Here is a 19,959-nt window from a genome sequence, read left to right on the forward strand (position 1 = left end):
GTGCGTGGACGTCTACGCCCTCTGTCTCGCTCCTCACACTCCCTCACTAGGGCCAACTTCCGCCTCTGGACCCTAGCGTCTACCCGCCGACAAGCGGGGCGCATGCGCAGCAGCCGCCTGCTACCCTCGTGTGAGCGCCCCCACGGCCAGCTCGTCCCCAGATTGGCCCGGCCGGTGGGCTGTCTTCCGCCATCTTTGCTAAGGGCACTAATGGTCCTCCTGATTGCCTTCACGGTCCGGGCGGAGGCCCCGCCTTGCTCCGCGCCGGCTTCTCCAAGCAGCTACCTAGTGCGGGTCCGGCGAGCGCGCGCAGAGCTTGTGGTGGGCCTGGATTGGGAGGGTGGCGGAGAAGCGACGATCACGTGGCGTTAGGGACCGTCGCCTAATTCCGTGCAGGCACTACCAGTGTTTCCGGGGCCGGGGATCGCCTTTGGGTCCCGAGCCCAGCTTCCTGCAAGATCCCGCTGACCTGGCTGCCCTGCACGATCCTACAATGATAAAGCCTCCCAGGGCTGAAAACAGGGCTCTCAATGGGAGGCTGTGCTCTTTATTTGAAAATAATAAAGCTAATTCTTTAATGAGCATTTCCTGGGTACCAGGCCACAGCCCTGTGCTTACCTCTTAGCGTTACTGCAAGGTTCAAGGAAACAATAATAGATGCAGAGGGCTTAGAAAGCCTGATACAAGTGTACGCTCAGTAAATGTTGGCTGCTTTTCATTTCTTACGGACCTGGCTGACAGTTCATAGGTGGCACAACTGGGATTTGAACCCAGGAGTGTCTATGTTTAAAGGCTATGCCTTTGTTTGGTGATACCTAACCCCGCTCCCCAAGGGATTCACAGAGCTTTAGTGAAGTGCACTTACTCCTCACGTAGGTAAACTGAGGTTCAGGTGGCGAAGAGTTTCCTCTTCAGTGATCAGTAACCCCATGTCCTGTCATTCTGTTCCGCTCATTTCCCTGAAGTCTTGTACCCCAACTCTTGTTTCCCTGGCCTCATTCCTTGATTGTTCATTCGAGGTCCTGCCCGGAAGGAGGGAAGCCCAGGGAGACCCCGGTGCTTGAGAGCACGGCCCCTGCGGGAAGGGTCCCCAGTACGAGTTCAAGCAGTGACTTTGCTGGGGGTCCAGTGGTTAAAACTCTGCCACACTTCCAATGTAGGGACGTGGGTCCCGTTCCTGGTTGTGCAACTAAGATCCCACATTCCCCGACACAGAAAAAAAAAGTCCAAACATCCACCTCAGTGGGGTTCTCACTGTTCATCTGCCCTGCCTTAGGACCATGGGAACTGGAGCCGCGCTGCCTGGAATCAAATGCTGGCTTCACTACTCAGCAGTTTTTTGTCCTAGGGAAGTGATCTATTTTTTCTGTCTCTATTCCTCACCTGTAAAATGGAGTGGGGTGGGGGTGGGGGAGGCTGGTGGGAAGGTTTAAAAGAAGCAATTCATCTACTCTTTAGCCAACCGTCTGGCCGGTAGTAAACTCAGCCAGCGATGACTGTAATTAATCCTGGAAATCGTCCCAAGAATAAACCTGCCCTGTTCCTCATGTAACAAATGAATAAAGCGAGGCTCAGAGAGGTTACAGGCTCTTGCCCAAAGTCACACAGCTGTGCAGCGCAGCATCCCGTATTTGAATCGCCTTTCTTTGGCTCCAACACCACAGTCAGTGGTGGAAGAGGATGGTGCCAATCTCTCAACTCCAGAGAAAACCGTGAAGAAAATTAATCTGTAAAACCCAAGCCAGGGAGAGGGGCTGCGGTGTGCGGGGGAATTTGCAGACGCTCCCTGCTGGCGGGGACAGCACGACCTGTCCTTCAGTCCGGGACCTTCGGCCGGTCCCGCCGCGGCGAACGGGAGAGCTGGTGGAAGCCGACGCGGTAGGACCTGCAGCAGCGGTTGAGACCCTGGCGGAAGCGCCATGTCCGAGCCGCCCTCGCGGGGGGCCGAGCGCGACCTTTTCCGGGACACGTGGGTGCGGTACCTGGGTGAGCTCCGGGCAAGGGGCACAGCGACCCCCACACCACGTGGCTAGGGAAGCAGGAATTGCTAGAGGCCGGTGAGGGACCTGGAGATGGTGGGAGGATCTTAGTTAGTTCTCTTTGAGCCGGGGGCAGAGACTGGGCTCTGAACTTGCGCAGAGTCACACAGCGCTGGTCTGCCCAGCCCTGCCCTTGGGGTTTCTGCTGGTCAGTCTCCCAGCTGGAAGCTGCAGTCCAGCTCGGAGGCCGCGTGAGCGAGCTCCCCTCTCTGGCATGCCCCCCACGGGCTGTGGAGCCAGGGCGTTAGGGCCCCCATCTTGGCCCCTCACTGGCTCATCTGAGCCTGTGTCCTCCTCAGGGTAAAGCGGTGAACAGTGGGTCTCTCTCATTGCCTGGTAGTTGTGAGTGTAGAATGAGAGAAGGTACAGAAAGGCCGGGCGTGTGGTGAGTGCCTGGTCAGTGGGATGGCCCTTAGTCTCTCTCACTGCCTCTGTACCCACCAGCTCAAATGCTTCTAGAACCCAGGCTGTGAGGCAGCTGAGTGATGAGAAAGGTGTCTGAGCTCAGCTCTTCCACAAGAGGACAGCGGGGGTGGGCATCATGGGTGCCATTTTATAGGCTGGGAAACGGCAGCTCACAGGGGTAAGATCCCCAGGCTATCTACAGTCACCCAGCCGCTCCTCAGTGGGCTGAGAACCAGCTGGCTCCAGTGCCCCCTTGTGGAACAACCCAAGGGCTCAGGAACTGACTAGCCTCTCCCCACCAGGCTACGCCAATGAGGTGGGGGAGGCCTTCCGCTCCCTGGTGCCAGCAGCTGTCGTGTGGTTGAGCTACGCCGTGTCCAGCTCCTACGTGCTGGCCGATGCCATTGACAAGGGCAAGAAAGCCAGAGATGTGAGTGTTAACTGCCCCTCAACCCCTCACCCTGGCCTGCGCCCCCTTGTGGTCAGCCACAGCCTTGCACATGGTTGAGTCCCTTGTAGGACAGTCCAGTCCCCACAACCTGGCCTGGTACCCTCTCCTTTGTAGGGTAGTGACCCCCGGCCGCAGTCCTGCGGGTGACATAGTCCATTCCCTGGTCCTGGACGTGAGTCCACACTCAGCCCTGAATTGGGAGAGTCCAGAACCCAACGCTGATGTGGCTCCATCCCCGCCCCCGCTTCCCTTCGGTCTCCCTGGTCCAGTCTCATGCCCCTTGTCCGCAGGGTTTCCCGCCTCTGCCCCTGCTGGGTTAAGTGTCCCTTGTGCCCACCAGGTACCGGGCCCTGAGGCAGGCCGCAGCAGCAGGGTGACCGTGGCCGTGGTGGACACCTTTGTGTGGCAGGCTCTGGCCTCTGTGGCCATCCCAGGCTTCACTATCAACCGCGTGTGTGCGGCCTCCCTCTACATCCTGAGCTCTGCCACCCGCTGGCCTCTGGCCGTCCGCAAGTGGACCACCACCGCGCTGGGGCTGCTCGCCATCCCCGTCATCATCCACCCCATCGACAGGTGGGTGCGCCCCCCAGCCCCAGAGGTCGCCCACTCCCGGCAGAGCTGAGCTTTGGGAGGGGTGGAGTGTAACGCCTGAGGCAGAGGCAGCGCTGCACTTGTGGCTCCTGAGGTGGAAAGGGCGGTCTAGGCCCTTGTCATGTGGTCGGGCAGGTACGTCAGCAGTAAAGGGAGGAGGTGCCGTGAGAGTACGGGACTCGGGGCAAGTCAGTTCCCAGAAAGAAAACTCAGAAAACAACCAGAGGTAGGCAGGGACAGGTGCACCCCGGAAGGGATGGGTTTTGAGGAGTTTTGGTTACAGAAGTCCATCTGAAACTGGGTTAAGTAAAATAGGAATTGATTGTTTCATGGAACTGAACAGGTCAGGGTTATGCTGCTTGGGACCAAGAAACCAACTGATGCTCTTAGGCATGTAGGTCTCTCTGCTAGTCTTCTCCCCACCCTACCCCGTGTTGGCTTTAGTCACTTTCCCTTCCTGGGAGCAGGGATGGCTCCCAGCAGCCCCTAGCTCCCCTCCCACCAGCTTAGCAAGCCCATAGGAGGCATCTTAACAGTGACAACAAAAATCCCAGGGAAGGCTGCCATTGGTCCATCCCAGACTGGGTGCCCACCCCTGAGCCAGTTTCCATTTTCTGATTGGCCAGGCTTGGGTTATGTGTCTGCCCTTAGACCCAGAGAGGGGACCAATGGAACCAAACCAACATGGAGTGGGAGGAAGAGTCTTTCCCCACGGGAACAGAGCTGACCCTGAGGCCCTGCGTGAATCTTTTACCTTTTTGGGGTTTCAGTTTTCCCAGCTGGGTAAGGAAGAGGGTGATGGCTGCCACCTGAATGGCGCTTGTGCCCTGTGTCCAGGAGTCCCTTTCCTAGCCCTGGTCTCCTGCCTCCCGCTCCTCCATTAGCATCCCTGGGTCAGCTTGGGTCATGACCCCGCACTGCCCCACAGGTCGGTGGACTTCCTCCTGGACTCGAGCCTGCGCAAGCTCTACCCCTCGGTGGAGAAGCCCAGCTCCTCCTGACCTCCCCCGCCATCCCTGGCCTGTGGGCCGGCCCATTCCCTGCTCGTTCCCACTCCCTCCTCCTGCCAGGGGATGCGGACGCCTGGCTCTCGGGTCTGAGGCCCTGGCACCTGAGTGGGTTTAAGCTGCTCGGAACCCGAAAGACAAAGACCTCAGAGTGGCAGCTGCAGTGACCCACAGACAAGACTTGACGCCCATCCGCTTCCATGGAATCTGTGATACTGAGCCGGACTGGACTGAGTGGGCCCAGCCCTGTCCCTTGACAGGACAATAGCATCCTCCCATGGAGGGTAAAGCACCTGAGGCCCGGACAAGGCTAGGAGCATAGCCAAGACCACTTAGCAAGCTGGGGACCCAGGACTCCCAAAGGCTCAGCCAGGTCACCCCGATGGTGGAGCAGCAAGTCACTCAGAGAAACACGGGATTACACCCGCGGGGACCCTGAGGACGGATTCTCTGCCCCTTCCTGGTGCAAGGCCTGCTGGGGCCTGGCTGGACGGCATGCCAGCTCTCAGTCTAATAAATCCTCAAGACGTTGAGTTTTCTCCTTTTCTGTTGGGGATGAGCAGCGACATGGTGAGAGGGGGCAGGGCAGGGGCCTCAGAGGTGGAGGCTGGTGTCTCTGGAACGCACCGCTCACAGTGGCCAGCAGGGGGCGTGTCTGGTACCTCCGGGCCCACCAGTGGTCCCCTGCATGTGCCTGGAATTCCACCTTGGTGCTGCCAGCCTCCTCTGGGATGGGCCTTGTGCTTTTTCTGCAAGTCTCCTAAGATACACACTAGGAGGGGAGTCTGTTGGGCAGATACTACCTGAGCCTGACTTCAGCCCAGTCTTCCCTCCGTTCACCCCCTCAAGATAACCTGTCTCCGGAGCCTCCTCTGGGCTCCCTCCACTCCTGTGCTTATAGCCCCGCCCCACCCCATGTGAGTCCCTAGGGCCAGGGCCTCCATCTGTCCTAGAAGCTGCAGCCCCAGTGCTCCCCTAGGTCCCTGCACACATCAGCTCTGTGCCTTCGAGCCAGTGGGGGTTTCAGTGGCCCCAGCGCACGCGAACCTGCTCAGTTGTGTCTGACTCTGCCACCCCATGGACTGTAGCCCACCAGGCTCCTCTGTCCATGGGATTTTCCAGTCCAGAATACTAGAGCAGGTTGCCACTTCCTTCTCCAGGGGATCTTCCTGACTCAGAGATCGAACCTGAGTCTCTTGAGTCTTCTGCACTGGCAGATGGGGCTCTTTACCAGCTGAGCCACCAGGGAAGCCCCCCTCGGTGAGCTAGGGTTAGCAGACTCCTACCAGTTTGTGAGAGCTGACCTGGGAGGCCCAGAGCACCTGGCACAGAATGGGCCGTTGCCCCTCCTGGTTCTGCTCTGAATGCTGCAGGGTAGGGCTGCTGGCTATAACAAATGAAGTAACAGGATGCGCCATTAAATTTGTTTAAACAACAAATAAGGCTTTAGTACAAGTATGTCCCTAATATGGTATGGAATGTATATGCACTGAAAAGTGCTTCCTTGTTTATCTGAAATTCAAATTTAACGAGGCATCCTCTACTTATCTGCAACTCTGCTCCGGGGTGGCGGGCATCCATGGAGCTGGAACACCTCCCTCAAGCACCCCAGCCCTCTAGAGGTAGGAAACAGTCTCCAGCTGCCTCTTTCCGGGACAGAGGACAGTTCTTTGTGACTGGACTAACTTGTGTTATCCCATTTGATGGGAAACAGGCAAGAGAGGTCAACAGGACTGGAGGTGGCAGATGCTGGGTGTAATAGGAAATTGCTTTCATGGGGCCTGAGAGGATAAGGCAGACCCCAGATGAGATTGGGGGAGATGTCTTTTCCCACCCGGGGGGCCTTTGACCTGGGGCTCGCTGGGACTTAGGTCCCCCAGGGGCCGCTTCATGCAATGCTCAGGACCACCACAAGGAGGCAGCACCTCCCAATCCGCCCACCTTGGCTGGTTCAAACCACTTTCAAGATTACCGAGAAGCAAACATGTTATTGAATCGCCCCAGTAGGCCTGATTCCATGCTAAGTGTTTCCTGTGATGTGGCTTATTTACTCTTTTTCCTGGAGTGGGAGTCCCTTGAACCCCCCCATCTCCCCCATCCCCCTTTCCTACTGCCTTCCAGCCCATGATTCTCTGCAGACTCAGACGCAGAGCTGACTCACAGGCTGTGTGACCTTGGGCAAGTTACCTAACCTCTCTGAGTCTTGGTTCTCTCACTGTACAATACTCCTTAACGACCCTCTGAAGCTGTTGAGAGGGATACAGGAGAAATGGCTTGCAAATTCGGCCAGAGTGGGTCTCACAGAGGGGGCTATTTAATCAGTATTATGACTACAGCAAGACACATCCGCTTCCAGGACACACACAGTTGGTGACTGTGCCATCAGATGAGTAATTTAGAGAGCAAGTATGCCAATCGCACGGTTCAGGAACTCCAGTCGAAAGAACTTATTCAGAGGAAATAATTGGATGGTGATTCGAAGATGTGCCTCTGAGGGTGATCGTCGTGGTTTTATTTTTATACGAGAAAGTCTTGGGCACTCCTTAAAGGCCCAGTGAGTAAAGGAGCACTCTTCCAATCTGATCCTGCTTGTTACTGAGTCTCCCCAAGTCCTTTCTGTGTCCTGGTATCTCCTATGACTCCTGGAAGTCCCCGGGATCCAGTCTGAACATCCCAGCCCAGATTTCAGAGCCTCCCTGCTGAGGCAGTCTCATCTCTCACCGTGATACACCCTGCACCTCTGTCCTTGCCTTCGCCTGACCCCTCCAGTCTCAGCCTTTGCTCAGGTCATGCCGCCTGCTGGGAATGCCCTCCCCACCCCCACTTCCCTCTGTTCTCAGCCTTCAAGATCCATCTCTAATGGCACCTGCTCCTTGAACCCTCCCTGCCACCTCCCCTCCTCACCATCATGCAGCTCCCTCTCCTTGGACAAGAATCATCCAATGTCACCCACGGAGAACACAGCTGGGGTGCTTACTACATGCTGGGCGCTGTGTTATGGAGACTCTGTCATGGCCTTTTCGGTACCTGGTGCCACCGTTATCATCCTACAGATGAGAGAGTGAAGTCCACGTGCGGTGAGCCTTCCGTCAGCAGTTAGCTCTCACTAAATCCCACGTGAGTGAGGAGGCTTCAGAGCCTTTTCTAACAGGAGGCGTTGCAGGCAGGTGGATGGGGGGGCCTGGGGTGGGGGAACGTGCACGCGCTCAGCCTGGTCCAGCTCGGCCGGGCCCTGGGCTCCCGTGTGGGCTCCAGATGAGGCTTGTTCCTTCCTCAGCCTCCTCTGGGCCAATTTAAGGAGGCTAGGGAGGGGCACAATGTCTCTTCTCATTATGGCTGCCCCCAGGAGGCTTCTGCAGGTTGCTCAGGTCTTGCTTCTCCGCAAAGTTTGGGTCCCCCCCTTCACACCCAAGGCCTCCATCTTCCTGCTGCTATGCTGCTCGCTGAAATGGGGGTGCCCACTGGCCAAGGCTAAGCAGGGTCTCTTTCTCTCCCCATTTCACCTCCTGGACACTTAGAACAAAGCGCCTGGTCCCGGAGTGAGACTGGGCACCCGGAAGCTGGGAGCTGGAGGGCTCCTGCCCGTTGACTGTGGCTGTGGGCTTGCCATGGCTGGGCATCGGCGGATGCTGAGGGGCACCTTTTGGCTCTTGGCTGCAGCCCTAGCCTAGGCTCTCTGTGCTACCCCTGCCCCCCCGTCCTGGTAGCAAGTCCCCGCCTCTGTCCACAGTGGGGTCTGTGAAGTGTGGTCGAGAGCTGGGGCAGGTGCAGATAACCTGACAACAGAGCAGCCTCGGCCCCAAGGGTGGAAAGGGCCACCCCTTCTTCCTTGGCACCCCTGCTGCCGCCTAGGGTGAGCAAGGGCGAGACCCGATGCTGAGCCTTCCTCCCCCACCACATCCGTGCCCCGCCTGCAGACACTGCCACCATCTTCCAAGAGCGTGGATCCATCCGCCTCTTCTCTGCCTACCTCCCCATCCCTTATTTGTAGGGTGGCCAGATAAAATATAGGACACCCAGTTAAATTTTAGTTTCAGATAAATAGCATGTCCCAAGTATTGCTTTTTTTCTTCTTCTAAATCTGACAACCCTTTCTTCTCTTCCTCCTTCCTATCCACCCCTCTCCCAGCCCCCTGCTCAGAGAGTCGGCGGTCTTGTCCTGTTCTGGCAAGTTGCTGCAGCAACGGGAATTAGTGGTGGGAGGGTGGGAGGCAGCAGGTGGGAGGAGGGAGGCTTTGGTTCCAGTCCTATTTCTGCCACCCATGGGCTGAAGAAAACGAGGCCAGTGCTGTTTTTGATCTATAAAATGTATCCCTAAGTGCAGATGGAAAATACCGGCTGCTGCTGCATGTGAGCTTGAATGGTCTCGGACTCAGGCCTCTTCTGCCCGTGGCGGGGCTCACCCCAGCAGGCTGGGCTCTCAGCTCATTCCCAAGGAACCTCAAGTCCTTCGGTCCCCACCCACCCATGTTCTCTGTGGAACTCCTCTCCTCCTGTCAAGAGATGTATCAGGACCTGGGGCTCAAGCCAGCAGCTCCATGTCCCCGGAGCAGAAAGCTCCTGGAGCCGTGGTGTCTCCCCAAGTCACCCAGGCTCATGGTGGGTGGCAAGAGGCCATGCTTCTCAGTGGTCATGGATGCTGGGCTCTGAAGCACAAGCCCTGCCTGCTCTGCTGTGAGTTTCCTTGGATGACCTGCTTGATCAGCATCGGGGGTTTCCATTGTTCCAACTGCTCAATGGGCATAATCCTCTTCTGCCCACAAACTGGGATTGGAGAGGGTGACATCCAAGACGTTTCCACTGGACAATCTAAGATATTCCTTCTTCTCTGTAAAAGTAGAGTCTTAGGGGGTGGTATTATGGAGCAATTAAGAGCAATGTCTTTGGAGTTAAAAAAAAAAAAACAAAGACCTGGGTCTTGGATGCTGTGTGGTGTCAGGAGAAAGACTTCCCCTCTCTGAGCCTTAGTTTCCTTATGCACATGTGGCTGTGATATGTAACCCCAGGGCAGGCGTGAGCGTGAAGTGAGCTAAACTCATAGAGCACTTGGCACCATCTATGGTACATCGAGAGAACTCACTGAATGACAGCTGTGATTTTTTTTTTTTTTTTTTAATTGTCAGGAAGCAGCTAGAGCCAGATGTGACTTCCTTTGCTTTTAGGGAAGTGCTTGAAACATAAGCTGTGAGTTCCAAGGGGAGGTGGTAAGGGTGGGAGTGAGGGGTTGGGAAAGCTGTGTGTTTTGAGTCAGACAAACCCTTCTATAGACAGCTCCTAACTACCCCAGGGGGCAGCCACTGCCAGAAATCTGGGGGCTGGGTCACGTGAGGCTCAGGAGAGACCATCCCTGCCACAGCCCCTGTCCGAGGTGCTGAAATATCCCCTTGTAGACTTCTTTTTATCTTGCACACCCATTTGCTCCCTACCTCCATTCAACTTCACATTAGTTGAGCATTTGCTTATATAAGAGGTAGAAGTAAAAAGAATTTAGATACATCTCTGACCCAAGTTGCTGATAACTCATGGGGAAGAAATTCAAGCATACGAATGCCTCAGGAGAAGTGAGGACAAAGGCCGGGAGATTCCTTTTTCTGTTTCTTGGGTTGCAGGGACATCCACCTCTTGTTCTTGCCCTTGCTTCTTCCTCTTCCGCAGCCTCAGCATCTTCCAAAGTGGTGCCTCCCCTACTTTTCCTGATCTGATCACAGCGCCTGAGTTTTCCCCAAGGCAGCCCTTTCTCTTCTGACTAGTGTCAGAGTCAAGAGGACTACTGAACAATGTTTGGAGGGAGGTGGGGAGAAGTATACAGAGACAGAAAGCAAAGGGTCAGGGTCTCTGGGAAATGAGGGAGCTGCCTAGACAGGGGTGAGCTCTTTGTTGTATTTCTGCATGCCCTCATCCGGGAGCAGCACCTCCACTGTGAAGCTGACCTTCTTGGCATGGACAAAGCTATAGGTGTTGTCAAAGCGCAGGACATCTGGGGGGACAGATGGAAAAACGGGTAGTTGGGCCTAACTCCATACTCCCTGCACCCTGCCCCAGCCATGGGGGAGAAGAGGTTGTGTTCTCACCTGTTGTGTTTGCCAAGTGGGCCGAACTCCCCCCACTCTTCCTCTCTCCCCCATGGGAACTACCCCTCCTGAGCAGGGCCTGTAAACAGACCCTGACCTCCCCCTGGCACATGCCCAGCCTGGCTTTAGTTGCACCAACTGGCAGCGAGAACAATGGCCACTGCATCCCGTTGTCTCCACACCTGGACACTCACATGGTGGGGTGTCCTCGGGGGGCAGCTGGGAATGTCAGAGGCCTCCCAGCCCCCGAGGATGAAGCGGGGTGCTGGGCTAGGCCTGCACACACCTCCTGCCTCCCCTACTTACAAACCTCCTTACAAGCACCCTGAGAGGTAGGAGTCGTCCTCTGCTTCACAGGTGAGCAAACCAAGCCTCCAGGTTGGTAACGCTTTCAGGATTTTTGCCCAGGGTTATGCTGCCACCACCAGGCTGAGCTAGAACCCTGGCGCCACATGCAGCTGTGTGGCTCTGAAGCTGACTTGCCTCTCAGAGCCCCGGTTTCCTCCTGGGGAAAGCCATCTCCCCTGCTGTCCCTTGCCTGTGACCTGCGACGCTCTCAACCCCTTCAAGGCCTGTGTGGCTCCCTGCACACTGCACGTGCGCTGGAGCATGGGCCGCATGGGTAACTGTGGATGAATGGCACTGACCTAGGCTGTATGTCCCTGGCGGGGGCGGGGGGGGCGGGCACTGCCTCTCCATTACTTTCTCTAAACCGCGGGACAGGTGGCTCCATCCTGCCAGAGCTGGGGCCCACTCAGGGCGGACTCACAAACGCCGGGTTCCGTGCAGGTGAGGCTCCCGTCCTCCGGCACCATGTGGGCGTTGTAGCGCTGGCTGGCCAGCACTTCCGTCATCTCTGCGGCCCGCTGCCGCTCCCCCATCTTGGTCTTCAGGAAAACCCCGAAGCCGATGTCCCCTCCGTCCGACGCAAACTGCCACCTGTGTTGGGGGGAGGGGAAGGAGCACGGGCTGCTGCCGAGTCTGAGAGACCCCCGAGGGGCGAGGGTCCAGCTGGGGTGTGGGTGGTGGCCTGAGCCTTACCTGAGAACACAGCCTGGGAACAGGATCTCATACTCCACCTGGTGCGAGGAGCCGCGGCTGATCTGCGCTGAGTGCTCGTACTGAGTCTTCACCTGATCCCGCACGTACATGGACTTGGGGATCTCCCCACCATAGTTGATCTGCCGACACAGAGCAGGATGGGCTTGCTCCCCGCTCCCAGCCATTGCATCTTTCAGGCTGTGTCTCCCGCCCAAGACGTTTCCCCATCTTCCGGAAGTATTCTGCTCATCCTGTCCTCCACCACCCCACAGCGGGAAGCCTTCTGTGCCCCACCAGCCTCAGTCAGGGCCTCTTCCAGGAATTTCTCTCCCAGCTCATCCCTCTGGGTCAAAATACACCCCTTTCTCATTTGCCTGAACAGCTGCTGAGAGCTCTGTTGGGGCAGGGCTGGGACTAGCTCAATACCTGGCTCACAGGTGTCTCTCCATAGACACTTGTGGAATGAATGAGTGGATGAGAAAGGAACCCAGCTCGACTCCTCTACCCTCCCCTGTTCTGGGGCTCTTCATACCTTGGTTAAACATTTGGGGTTCCCATCTGGGTCGGTCAGGGTCCCCCCAAACTGGGCAGGCAGTTGCTCAGGACTGATGAGTTTTAGCAATCCTTCCTTCCAGTTGCCTGTGGGCAGAGGGGTTGAAGGGTGACTGTTGAACATGGAGGGGTCCCGTCAGCGCCCCCTATTCCTACCAGGAGGGCCTGCGCTTGGCAGGTGGGGGAAGCCCTACAGGAGCTGGGCTGCCAGGGCTGATTCCCCAGCCTTTCGGGCCTTGGGCTGTAGAAGTGTCTTCCGGCATTGTGTTATTATGGAAACATGTTTTCCCTGGCTGATCGGTTTGCCCATATTTGATGGTCTCCCAGTGATGAGCAGTCAAGATTAATGTTGTCTAATTGCCTTAAGGAGACTTTAAATCCCAGTGAGGTCAAGGACCATGTCGGGGGCCAGGCAGTGTGCAAATGGTCCACACAAGTCAGACCTCTGGCTGGAAGGGGGGCAGCCTGGGGTCTTTGGAAGGACCTCCCCGTCTTGCTGCTTCCTCATCACAATAATAAAACCCATTACTCTTCTTCACGCCCCGTGCAAAGCTCTGTGTTCTGGATTCTCAGGTGTCACACGGCCCCACCCCTATAACCAATCCAAGTTATCCCCCTACATGGCCATAGAAGGTTAATATAAAGAAACTGAGGCCCGTAGCCCAGGGGTGGACGAGCAACCAAACTGAAACTGATAAGGAGGAAGATGTGGAGGCCCTAGTTGCCAAAGAGGTATGGCAGGGAGTAAGACGGAGGCAACTGGATAGACTCCATGGTGCAAGGCCCACTACACCTTTGAAAAGGAGGAGCCTCTGACTCCAGGTGATGTGTGGACCTCCGGATGGGGGTGATGGAGCAACTTTCTCCAAAGTTCATGAATAGAGTTCAGGGGATGGAGCTGGAACGACTTACTTCCCAACACTACAATTTTCCTGCGCGTGTCCTCACTCAAGAAGGGCTTCATGAGGTTGTATCCCACAGGGAACAGTTTGGTGGCTGGAGAGATATAAGCAAGTATAATGGGGAAAAAATAATTCCATCGGGCCACTCTCTCCAGAGCCAACAGCGTGGAGGAACCATGAGTTACGTTGGCAAGTTTCAATGCCCTGCACCTGGCAAGCCATCCAACCAAGCCAACAAGCAGCCAACAACCCACCATCCAACCACCCAATGTATCAAACAGCCAGCAGACCAGCCAACAACCAATCAATTCTCACCAACCCATCAACCAGCCTACCAATCAACTAGCCACCCTACCAAATAATCAAACCCCACCAAACCAATTGACATGTCAGTCGATCAGAAAACCAATCAGTCAGTTAAACAACCAGCTAACTGCCCAACCAACTGCCTTTTCCAGTCAGTCAACCATTCAAATAACCAACCAGCCAACCATCCAAACGACCAGCAGTCAACAATCCACAATCCAGCCAAACCAACTAACCAGTCTGCCAACTAGACACTCACCCTCATAGGCAACCAAAATGCTAACTAGTCACTCAATCAGTCTACCAAACTAACAACTATCCAACCAGCCAATCAGATATGCAATCAACCACCAGGCAGTCAACTAGTCAGCTAACCAACTGGCCAGCTAAACAGACAACAAACTGAGCAATGAATCACCCAGTCCAGTCAACCATCAGCATACAACCATCTTTCCATCAATCCGCCCACCCAAATAAAAACTATCCAAATACTGTTGAGTTCCCACCTGGCCCCAAGCCTGTGAGGGATAAAATAGAAGTGAAGAATCGAAGCCTTTGCCTTCAAGGAGTAGACAACTCAAGGAAAGCAGGATGGATGCATAAGCTAACTGGAGGCTCAGAAGGCAGTAGGCAGGAAAGGCCAGACTGGGCTGCGCCGGCTGCCAACGGCAGAGGCAGTTTGAGGAGGGAGAGATAGACGTGGGTAGGAGAGGTGAGGGGGGATTCCTGGACAAGCTGGGGTTGGAGCTGCCTTTTCTCGCAGGAAAACCAGCCGTAGAATTTACCGTTTATGGAGCACTTACTCTGTTCTCGGCACTCTGAGTGATTTGCATGCAGCCAAGCAACCAACCTGCCTCTGCTTCCGGGAAAGGAGGCACTATTACTGTCCCCAGAGTTCAGATAGGGGACTGCAGGCAGAGGAGAGCAGTCACCTGCCACACACCTTTCACAATGAGCATGAACTTCAGGGTCTCTGGGTAATTCTCTTCAAGGAGGCTGAAGAACTGTGGAACCAAGAAAGACCCCGTCAGAGCCCGTACCTCCTCTTCACCTACCCCCGTCCCTTTGCAACCTCCCCTTGGAGGTTTCAGAAGGCTGCGGAGGGATTCCCTTCTTTCCATCACTTCCATGGTCCCTGGAGGAAACCTCTCCACAGACTATTGCGACCACACTCTCGTAACACTTACATAATATTAACCGTCTTTGGAGTAAATCTATGGCAACAGTAGTACCGTGATAATGGTGGCCACTGTTTGCGGCACGCTCGCCGCTGGGGCTCACGGGCGGCGCAGTGGGAAAGAATTCACCTGCCAGTGTAGCAGAGGCAGGAGATGCAGGCTCGGTCCCTGCAGTCGGGGCGGTCCCCTGGAGTAGGAGATGGCAACCCACTCCAGCATTCCCATCTGGAGAGCCCCAAGGCCTGAGGAGCCTAGCGGGCTACAGCCCATGGGGTCACAGAGAGCCAGTCACGATGGAGCGAGCGAGAAGGCACGCTCGTTTGCCAAGCGCGGTGTGTGCAGTTTATGTATCAACCCACAGAAGTGTGGCTATGTCCCTTTGGAGTGCAGACAATCAGTGCCCCCGTTTTGTAGGTGAGGACGATGGAGCATGGAGGGATAGAGTGACTTGGCCGTGTCACAGAGCAGAGGTGACAGGCAGGGGACGGTTTGTTGGAAGCTGGCCCTGCGGCGTCAGTACGTGCTGTTCCCGAGGCCTGGTCTGTGCAGTCTTCAGGAAGCACACTGATGGGGCCTGGGCTGCAGTGGTGGAAAGGCCACCGCTGGCCACTAGATCCCGGTTCTTAGCGAGCAGCCAGGTCACTGCTGGGCAAGCTGGTGGTTAAAGCAAGCAGGGGCGCCCGGGGCCTTTGCTCACCTCCTGGTACACTTCCACCAGGGGTTTCCAGAAGTGCTTCAGCCCCAGCCCCTCGCAGTCGAAAATCATCACGATGGTCTCAATCTTCCTCCCCAGCTGCAAGGACAAGAGCAAGGATCAGGGTGCAGGCTCAGAACTTGGGAGACGGTGCCTCAGCTCGTGACCCCCCAGGGCTCCTCCCAGCTCCCTGCTCTGTCCCAGAGGAATGAGCAAACAAAACAGTGACTGCATTTACCATCTGTCCATCCACGGTCCATCACCCGTTCATCATCCATCCACCCTCCATCTGCCTGTCCACCCATCCATTAATTGACCCACCTATTCACACCCATCCTTCCCTTCATACGGCTGTTCATTTATCCACTCATCCCTCCGTTTGTCCAGCTAATATTTATTAAACACCTCTTTTGAGCCAGGCACTGAGAGTATGGCACATAGCTCAATAATCCGGAGTTCTTATCTTTAGAGTTCACAGTCTGGTTGGGGAGACTGACCAGCAACCGGGTCACCACAGTCCCGAGCTGAGAGCCACAACTGGAGGCACAGAAGGTGTGGGGACGCGCGTTAACCCAGTGGGGGCCTCAGAGATGGGGACAGTCTGAGCCTTGAAAGATGGATAGGGCAGAGCCAGTGGAGGCGTTGGGGGGGAACGTGTGTGCACTGGGGGTCAGATTATCCCAACAGAAGGAGCAGCAAGGGCAAAGACTCAGAGGGAATCGTAGTAGCTGGCATTGCTGAGAGGCCCCAGGTGCCGGCCACATGCTCACGCTCTCTAACTTCATCTCTGCAACCGTTATTATCGTGTCAGTTTTGGAGGTGAGAAGACAGGCTCAGAGAGGGGTCAGGTGACTTTCCAAGGCAGCACAGCCGGGACGTGTCGGAGCTGGTGTGTGAGCCCAGGGCCCTCTGACCGTGACGCTGAGGGCGCAGGTGTGTTCCTGGGGCTGCGGGCCCGGGCAGCCTCACCCGCTGGGTCTGCAGGGCACACTCGTGCAGGATGCGCTCACAGTCCCTCATCTTGGTCTTGAGCAGGTCCTGCTTGGTGACCGAGAAGAGCAGGCCCTTGGGGTCCAGCGGCCCGATGATGTCGTACCACACGGGGCAGCCATCTCGGTCATAGCCACACAGGCCTCCAGGCATGTACTTCTGGATCACCTGCGTGAGGACGGACACATGGAACTGGGCAGTGTGCAACCTCCCAGAGACGGCCTTGGGCTTCCCTGGTGGAAAAGAATCCGCCTGCAATGCAGGAGACCCTGGTTCGGTCCCTGGATTGGGAAGATCCCCTGGAGGAGGGCATGGCTAAACCACTCCAGTACTCTTGCCTGGAGAATCCCATGGACAGAGGAGCCTGGTGGGGTCGCAAAGAGCTGGACACGAGTGAGCCACCAAGCCCAGAGATCGCCGCCCCCACCCCCGCCCCCTCGCCAAACTAGGCTGCCCTGGGTGGTCTGAGCCTATACACACCGTGGTACAAGCACCTTCCCTTCCCTTCCCTGGAGGGCGGCCCTACTGTCCAGGTGAGAAAGCTGAGGGGCTTGCAGGGAGTCCCTTGCTCACAGCAGATAGACGGCAAAGGCAGGGCTTAGCCGGGCCTGCTGGAGGCCTCTGGGCTCCTGAGTTCTGCCCCCAAAGTCTCCCGTGCCCCTTTCCATGGAGAGGGGTTGGGTTTAGTGATGAAAACCATGGATACTGAAGGTGAACAGGCCTGCTTCAAACCCAGACGCGGCTGCTTCCCTGCTGAGCGCCCTTGAACAAGCGACACCACCTCTCTGAGCCCTGAGCCCCACCCCCTCCTGCTGGGGAAAGCCCCCAAGATCACACTGGCAAAGCAGCCTGCCTGACTCAGAGCTTGTGCCCCGCAAATGACACCAGGACTGCGGTTTAGCTAAGGCACCACGGTGGGTCTGTTCTTCCCGACTCCTCAGTGGGCGAAGTTTCTTTCCCACCTAGACAGGATGCTTTGAGCAAGGCTCCAGGCGGTAAGCGCTCAGAGCCACGAGCTAACTGTGCTGCTGAAGAGCCTGTGTTTGGAGGCTTGAGCTCGAATCCCAGCTCCACCTAGGGGCTCTGGGACTTTGGGTGGCTGCTTAACCACTGCTGGGCCTCAGGGTCCTCATGTGTACAATGGGCACATCTGTATCCACCTCAGGCGTTTGTGAGGATTAAACGAGTTCATGCAGGTAAAGTCTTAACTCAAGCTTGGCTCTTAATAGGAAATAGTCATAATTATTACAGGAGAGTTGGCTGCAGTTTCCCGGGGGTTCCACAGGCCTCTCAGGCTTGCTGCCCTCTACTCACGGTCCCCAGTTATGCTGAGGCTGTTGGGTGATATGTCTGTCAAAAGCTGGGGGTGTGGGGGGCGCTGTTGGCTCACCTCGGGGGGCTGCCATTCAAGGATGTGGTCAATGTCCATGGTCTTCCGGAACTCCATGTACTGAAAGGGAAATGAGTGGTAAGGAGGGGATGGAGGTAGAGGCTGGAGGCGGGAATTGCCCCCAAAAAACACCCTCACCAAATTTTCTGGGGGGGATACATCTCACCTTGCGGAGCATGGCCTCTGATTTCTGCAGGTCGAAATTCCGAGCTGTGGGAAGATGGAAGGAAGGGGTGAGGTGTGAAACAGACTGCCTTGCAGTCATCTTGTCCTGGTCCTGGGCAGGAGGTGAGGCTATGAGGGGCTCCAGGGGCCTTAGAGGGGACCTTCCTTTCCTGTCCCCTCCCCTCTCCAGGACCTGAATGTGAAGCAAGATGATGTGGTCGGATCCTGCGAGCCATGGCTTCTTCTGGAGCATTTGGTACCAGGTCCCTCTTGCTGCCCCTTGCCCTGGCCTCCCCCATGTCCACCCTCACCTCGGAGCCAGCGCAGAAGGAAATAGTCATCCGGGTCGGGCAGGGCGGGCAACACGTCCTGGACATTTTCTCGGAACTGGGAAGAGAGACGGTGGTTGAAGAGGTGTTCACACTGAGCCTTGAGCTCAGACTCAGTGATACTTTTTTTTTTTTTCTTTTTCAGTTTCTTTCCTTCTCTTCCAGTGCAGTCTGGCCTGCGGTTATGGAAGGTGGGTGGGCGGAGGGATGGGCAGGTGAATGGAAGGTTAGATGGGTGAGTAAATAGAAGAAAGGATGGGTGGATGGACGGACGGATAGGACAAAATGAAGAGGACACCAATGAATGGAGAGACGGGGGCGTGAATGGACGGAGGAGGAGAGATTGTTGGGTGGGGCGGGGTGGGAGGAGGAATGAAGGAAAAGATGGCTGGGTGGGTTGGTGGGTAGCTGGGTGGGTTGGTGGGTAGCTGGGTTGAGGGGTGAATATTCTTTGTTCTTTTCATTCGTTAGCCCCCCAAAGCCTCTTTTTTTCCATCCCATTTTCCGTGAAAACATGGCTGGTAATTATGCATCCTTTTCCCCATTGACTGTGGGGATGACATACACACTCTGCCCTGACTCTCAGCTCCTACAGACAGGTAAGAGCTTTCAGGGTCCCGGGGAGTGAAACGGAACAGAGTCCGAGGGCAGAGCCTCAGCATCTTTGGCTCCTACCTCCGGGGAGGTGGGGAGGGGGCAGGTCAGATAAAGTTCTCCAGGTCTGGCACCTGCCCTACCGTCTGCAAGCGGTGCTGTTCCCCACCGCCGCTGCCCTGGACAGGGCGGAAGTCACAGGGCACCGTAGGACCTGACCCCGGGTGAGGTGACCGCCAAGAGACAGTGTTGAGGACGTGCTGAGCCCAGCACAGGGGGAGGGTTCCGGCCCCCGTGCTCCCTCAGCCCCTCGGCCCTTGCCCCTTGCCTCAGCTCACCTTGGCCAGGGTCTCTGCCTGCTTGGGACTCAGGTCTCCCACTCGGCCGCTCATGGTGCTGGGTGAGGCTGCAGGGACGGGGGCCACTGCAGTCAGAGGTCGAGCCTGCTCCGTGGCCCTGACCAAGCCAGGTCTTTTGCCCCAGCTCCTGGGCGTGGCTCCAGGGTGCCTCCTCCTTGGCTAACCGTCGGATTGCACATTACATAATTGGGATTAACTGAGGTCCCATGCTTGGCTCTGGACGATTCTGGGGGGTGGGTGGGGAGTAGGTGGGGAAAGCAGGGTGTGTCAGAGGTCCCCTGCCAGGGACAGGAGGCTGGGAGGGAATGAGGCTGGCCTCCCAAGGTGTGGATGTCCAGCTTGAGTGCCTGTTGAACCCCCTCACTGCTCCCAGGCCTCCAGGGGAACTTCAGGGGGAAAGAGTACTAATCCGGGTGCTGCTTCGCAGGCGGCAAATACTAACAAATCAGTGGGTGTGCTCCCTGCAAGCGCCGTCCTCTCCGACCCTCTCAGTGATGAATAAACCCTGCACCTACAGTCTGGCTAGGATCACCCTCACCCAGCCCTGCCGGCTGGCAGTCTCGTAAATATGTCAGTCATTCTTTCGGGGTGGGAGGCTCGTGGCTTTTTGCAACAAGTGTCCGTATTCAAGAGGAGGCAGGCTGGGCAGAAAAAATGGAACTCAAAAGGTGTCCTTGCTAAAGGCTTGTTTTTCTACGGGGCGGGTTACTGCTCTTCCTGTCTTTCAAATTCTCTCCTGCGGTGCCCGTCCTGCGCCTTCAGCCCTGCTGACCTCCCTTCTCATGGCAGAGGTCACGAGGACACAGGAGGCCTTGTCCATGATCCCACATCCCCTGGGTCCTAAGGGGGAGGAGGGGCATGCTGATGCCCGGGAGGCGGTATCGGTGTTCCGCAG

The 19,959-nt window shown here is 56.5% G+C and overlaps 2 protein-coding genes across 4 annotated transcripts; one reads left to right on the plus strand and one right to left on the minus strand.

Annotated features, from left to right (window-relative positions):
- The first annotated feature begins 1,817 nt into the window (after window positions 1–1,817).
- MTFP1 (mitochondrial fission process 1) lies at window positions 1,818–9,410 on the plus strand. Of its 3 annotated transcripts, none has more exons than XM_012098058.5 (4): window positions 1,818–1,986; window positions 2,747–2,874; window positions 3,236–3,468; window positions 7,334–9,410. In XM_012098058.5, the coding sequence occupies exons 1-4, from the start codon at window positions 1,920–1,922 to the stop codon at window positions 7,368–7,370; spliced, it is 465 nt and encodes a 154-aa protein (XP_011953448.2). In that variant the 5' UTR covers window positions 1,818–1,919; the 3' UTR covers window positions 7,371–9,410. The 3 variants fall into 3 exon arrangements, with proteins under 3 accessions (XP_011953448.2, XP_011953447.2, XP_042090769.1); XM_012098057.4 differs by lacking the exon at window positions 7,334–9,410 and adding an exon at window positions 4,415–5,026; XM_042234835.1 differs by lacking the exon at window positions 7,334–9,410 and adding an exon at window positions 4,415–5,026 and having other exon boundaries at window positions 3,305–3,468.
- A 721-nt stretch (window positions 9,411–10,131) lies between these two features.
- On the minus strand, window positions 10,132–19,181 carry SEC14L3 (SEC14 like lipid binding 3). Its single transcript, XM_027956768.3, has 12 exons — window positions 19,044–19,181; window positions 18,094–18,169; window positions 17,784–17,827; window positions 17,618–17,677; window positions 16,207–16,395; window positions 15,241–15,336; window positions 14,309–14,369; window positions 13,070–13,153; window positions 12,138–12,244; window positions 11,606–11,745; window positions 11,334–11,503; window positions 10,132–10,470 (listed from the first exon to the last, which is right to left on the minus strand). Exons 1-12 carry the CDS (start codon window positions 19,095–19,097, stop codon window positions 10,349–10,351), a joined length of 1,203 nt encoding a protein of 400 aa, XP_027812569.1. The 5' UTR covers window positions 19,098–19,181; the 3' UTR covers window positions 10,132–10,348.
- Window positions 19,182–19,959: the final 778 nt, after the last annotated feature.

The sequence above is a fragment of the Ovis aries genome, chromosome 17 (genome assembly GCF_016772045.2).
Source record: "Ovis aries strain OAR_USU_Benz2616 breed Rambouillet chromosome 17, ARS-UI_Ramb_v3.0, whole genome shotgun sequence".
Classification (NCBI taxonomy): Eukaryota; Metazoa; Chordata; class Mammalia; order Artiodactyla; family Bovidae; genus Ovis; species Ovis aries.

Excerpts from the sequence above, each read along its gene's own strand:
- MTFP1 (XM_012098057.4), top strand. The coding sequence starts at position 1,920 with ATGTCCGAGCCGCCCTCGCGGGGGGCCGAGCGCGACCTTTTCCGGGAC. Across the intron at positions 1,987-2,746 it reads CACGTGGGTGCGGTACCTGG|GCTACGCCAATGAGGTGGGG; the intron begins GTGAGCTCCGGG and ends TCTCCCCACCAG. Across the intron at positions 3,469-4,414 it reads ATCATCCACCCCATCGACAG|GTCGGTGGACTTCCTCCTGG; the intron begins GTGGGTGCGCCC and ends ACTGCCCCACAG.
- SEC14L3 (XM_027956768.3), bottom strand. The coding sequence starts at position 19,097 with ATGAGCGGCCGAGTGGGAGACCTGAGTCCCAAGCAGGCAGAGACCCTG. Across the intron at positions 12,245-13,069 it reads GAAAATTGTAGTGTTGGGAA|GCAACTGGAAGGAAGGATTG; the intron begins GTAAGTCGTTCC and ends CTCTGCCCACAG. Across the intron at positions 11,504-11,605 it reads TTCCCAGGCTGTGTTCTCAG|GTGGCAGTTTGCGTCGGACG; the intron begins GTAAGGCTCAGG and ends CCCCCAACACAG.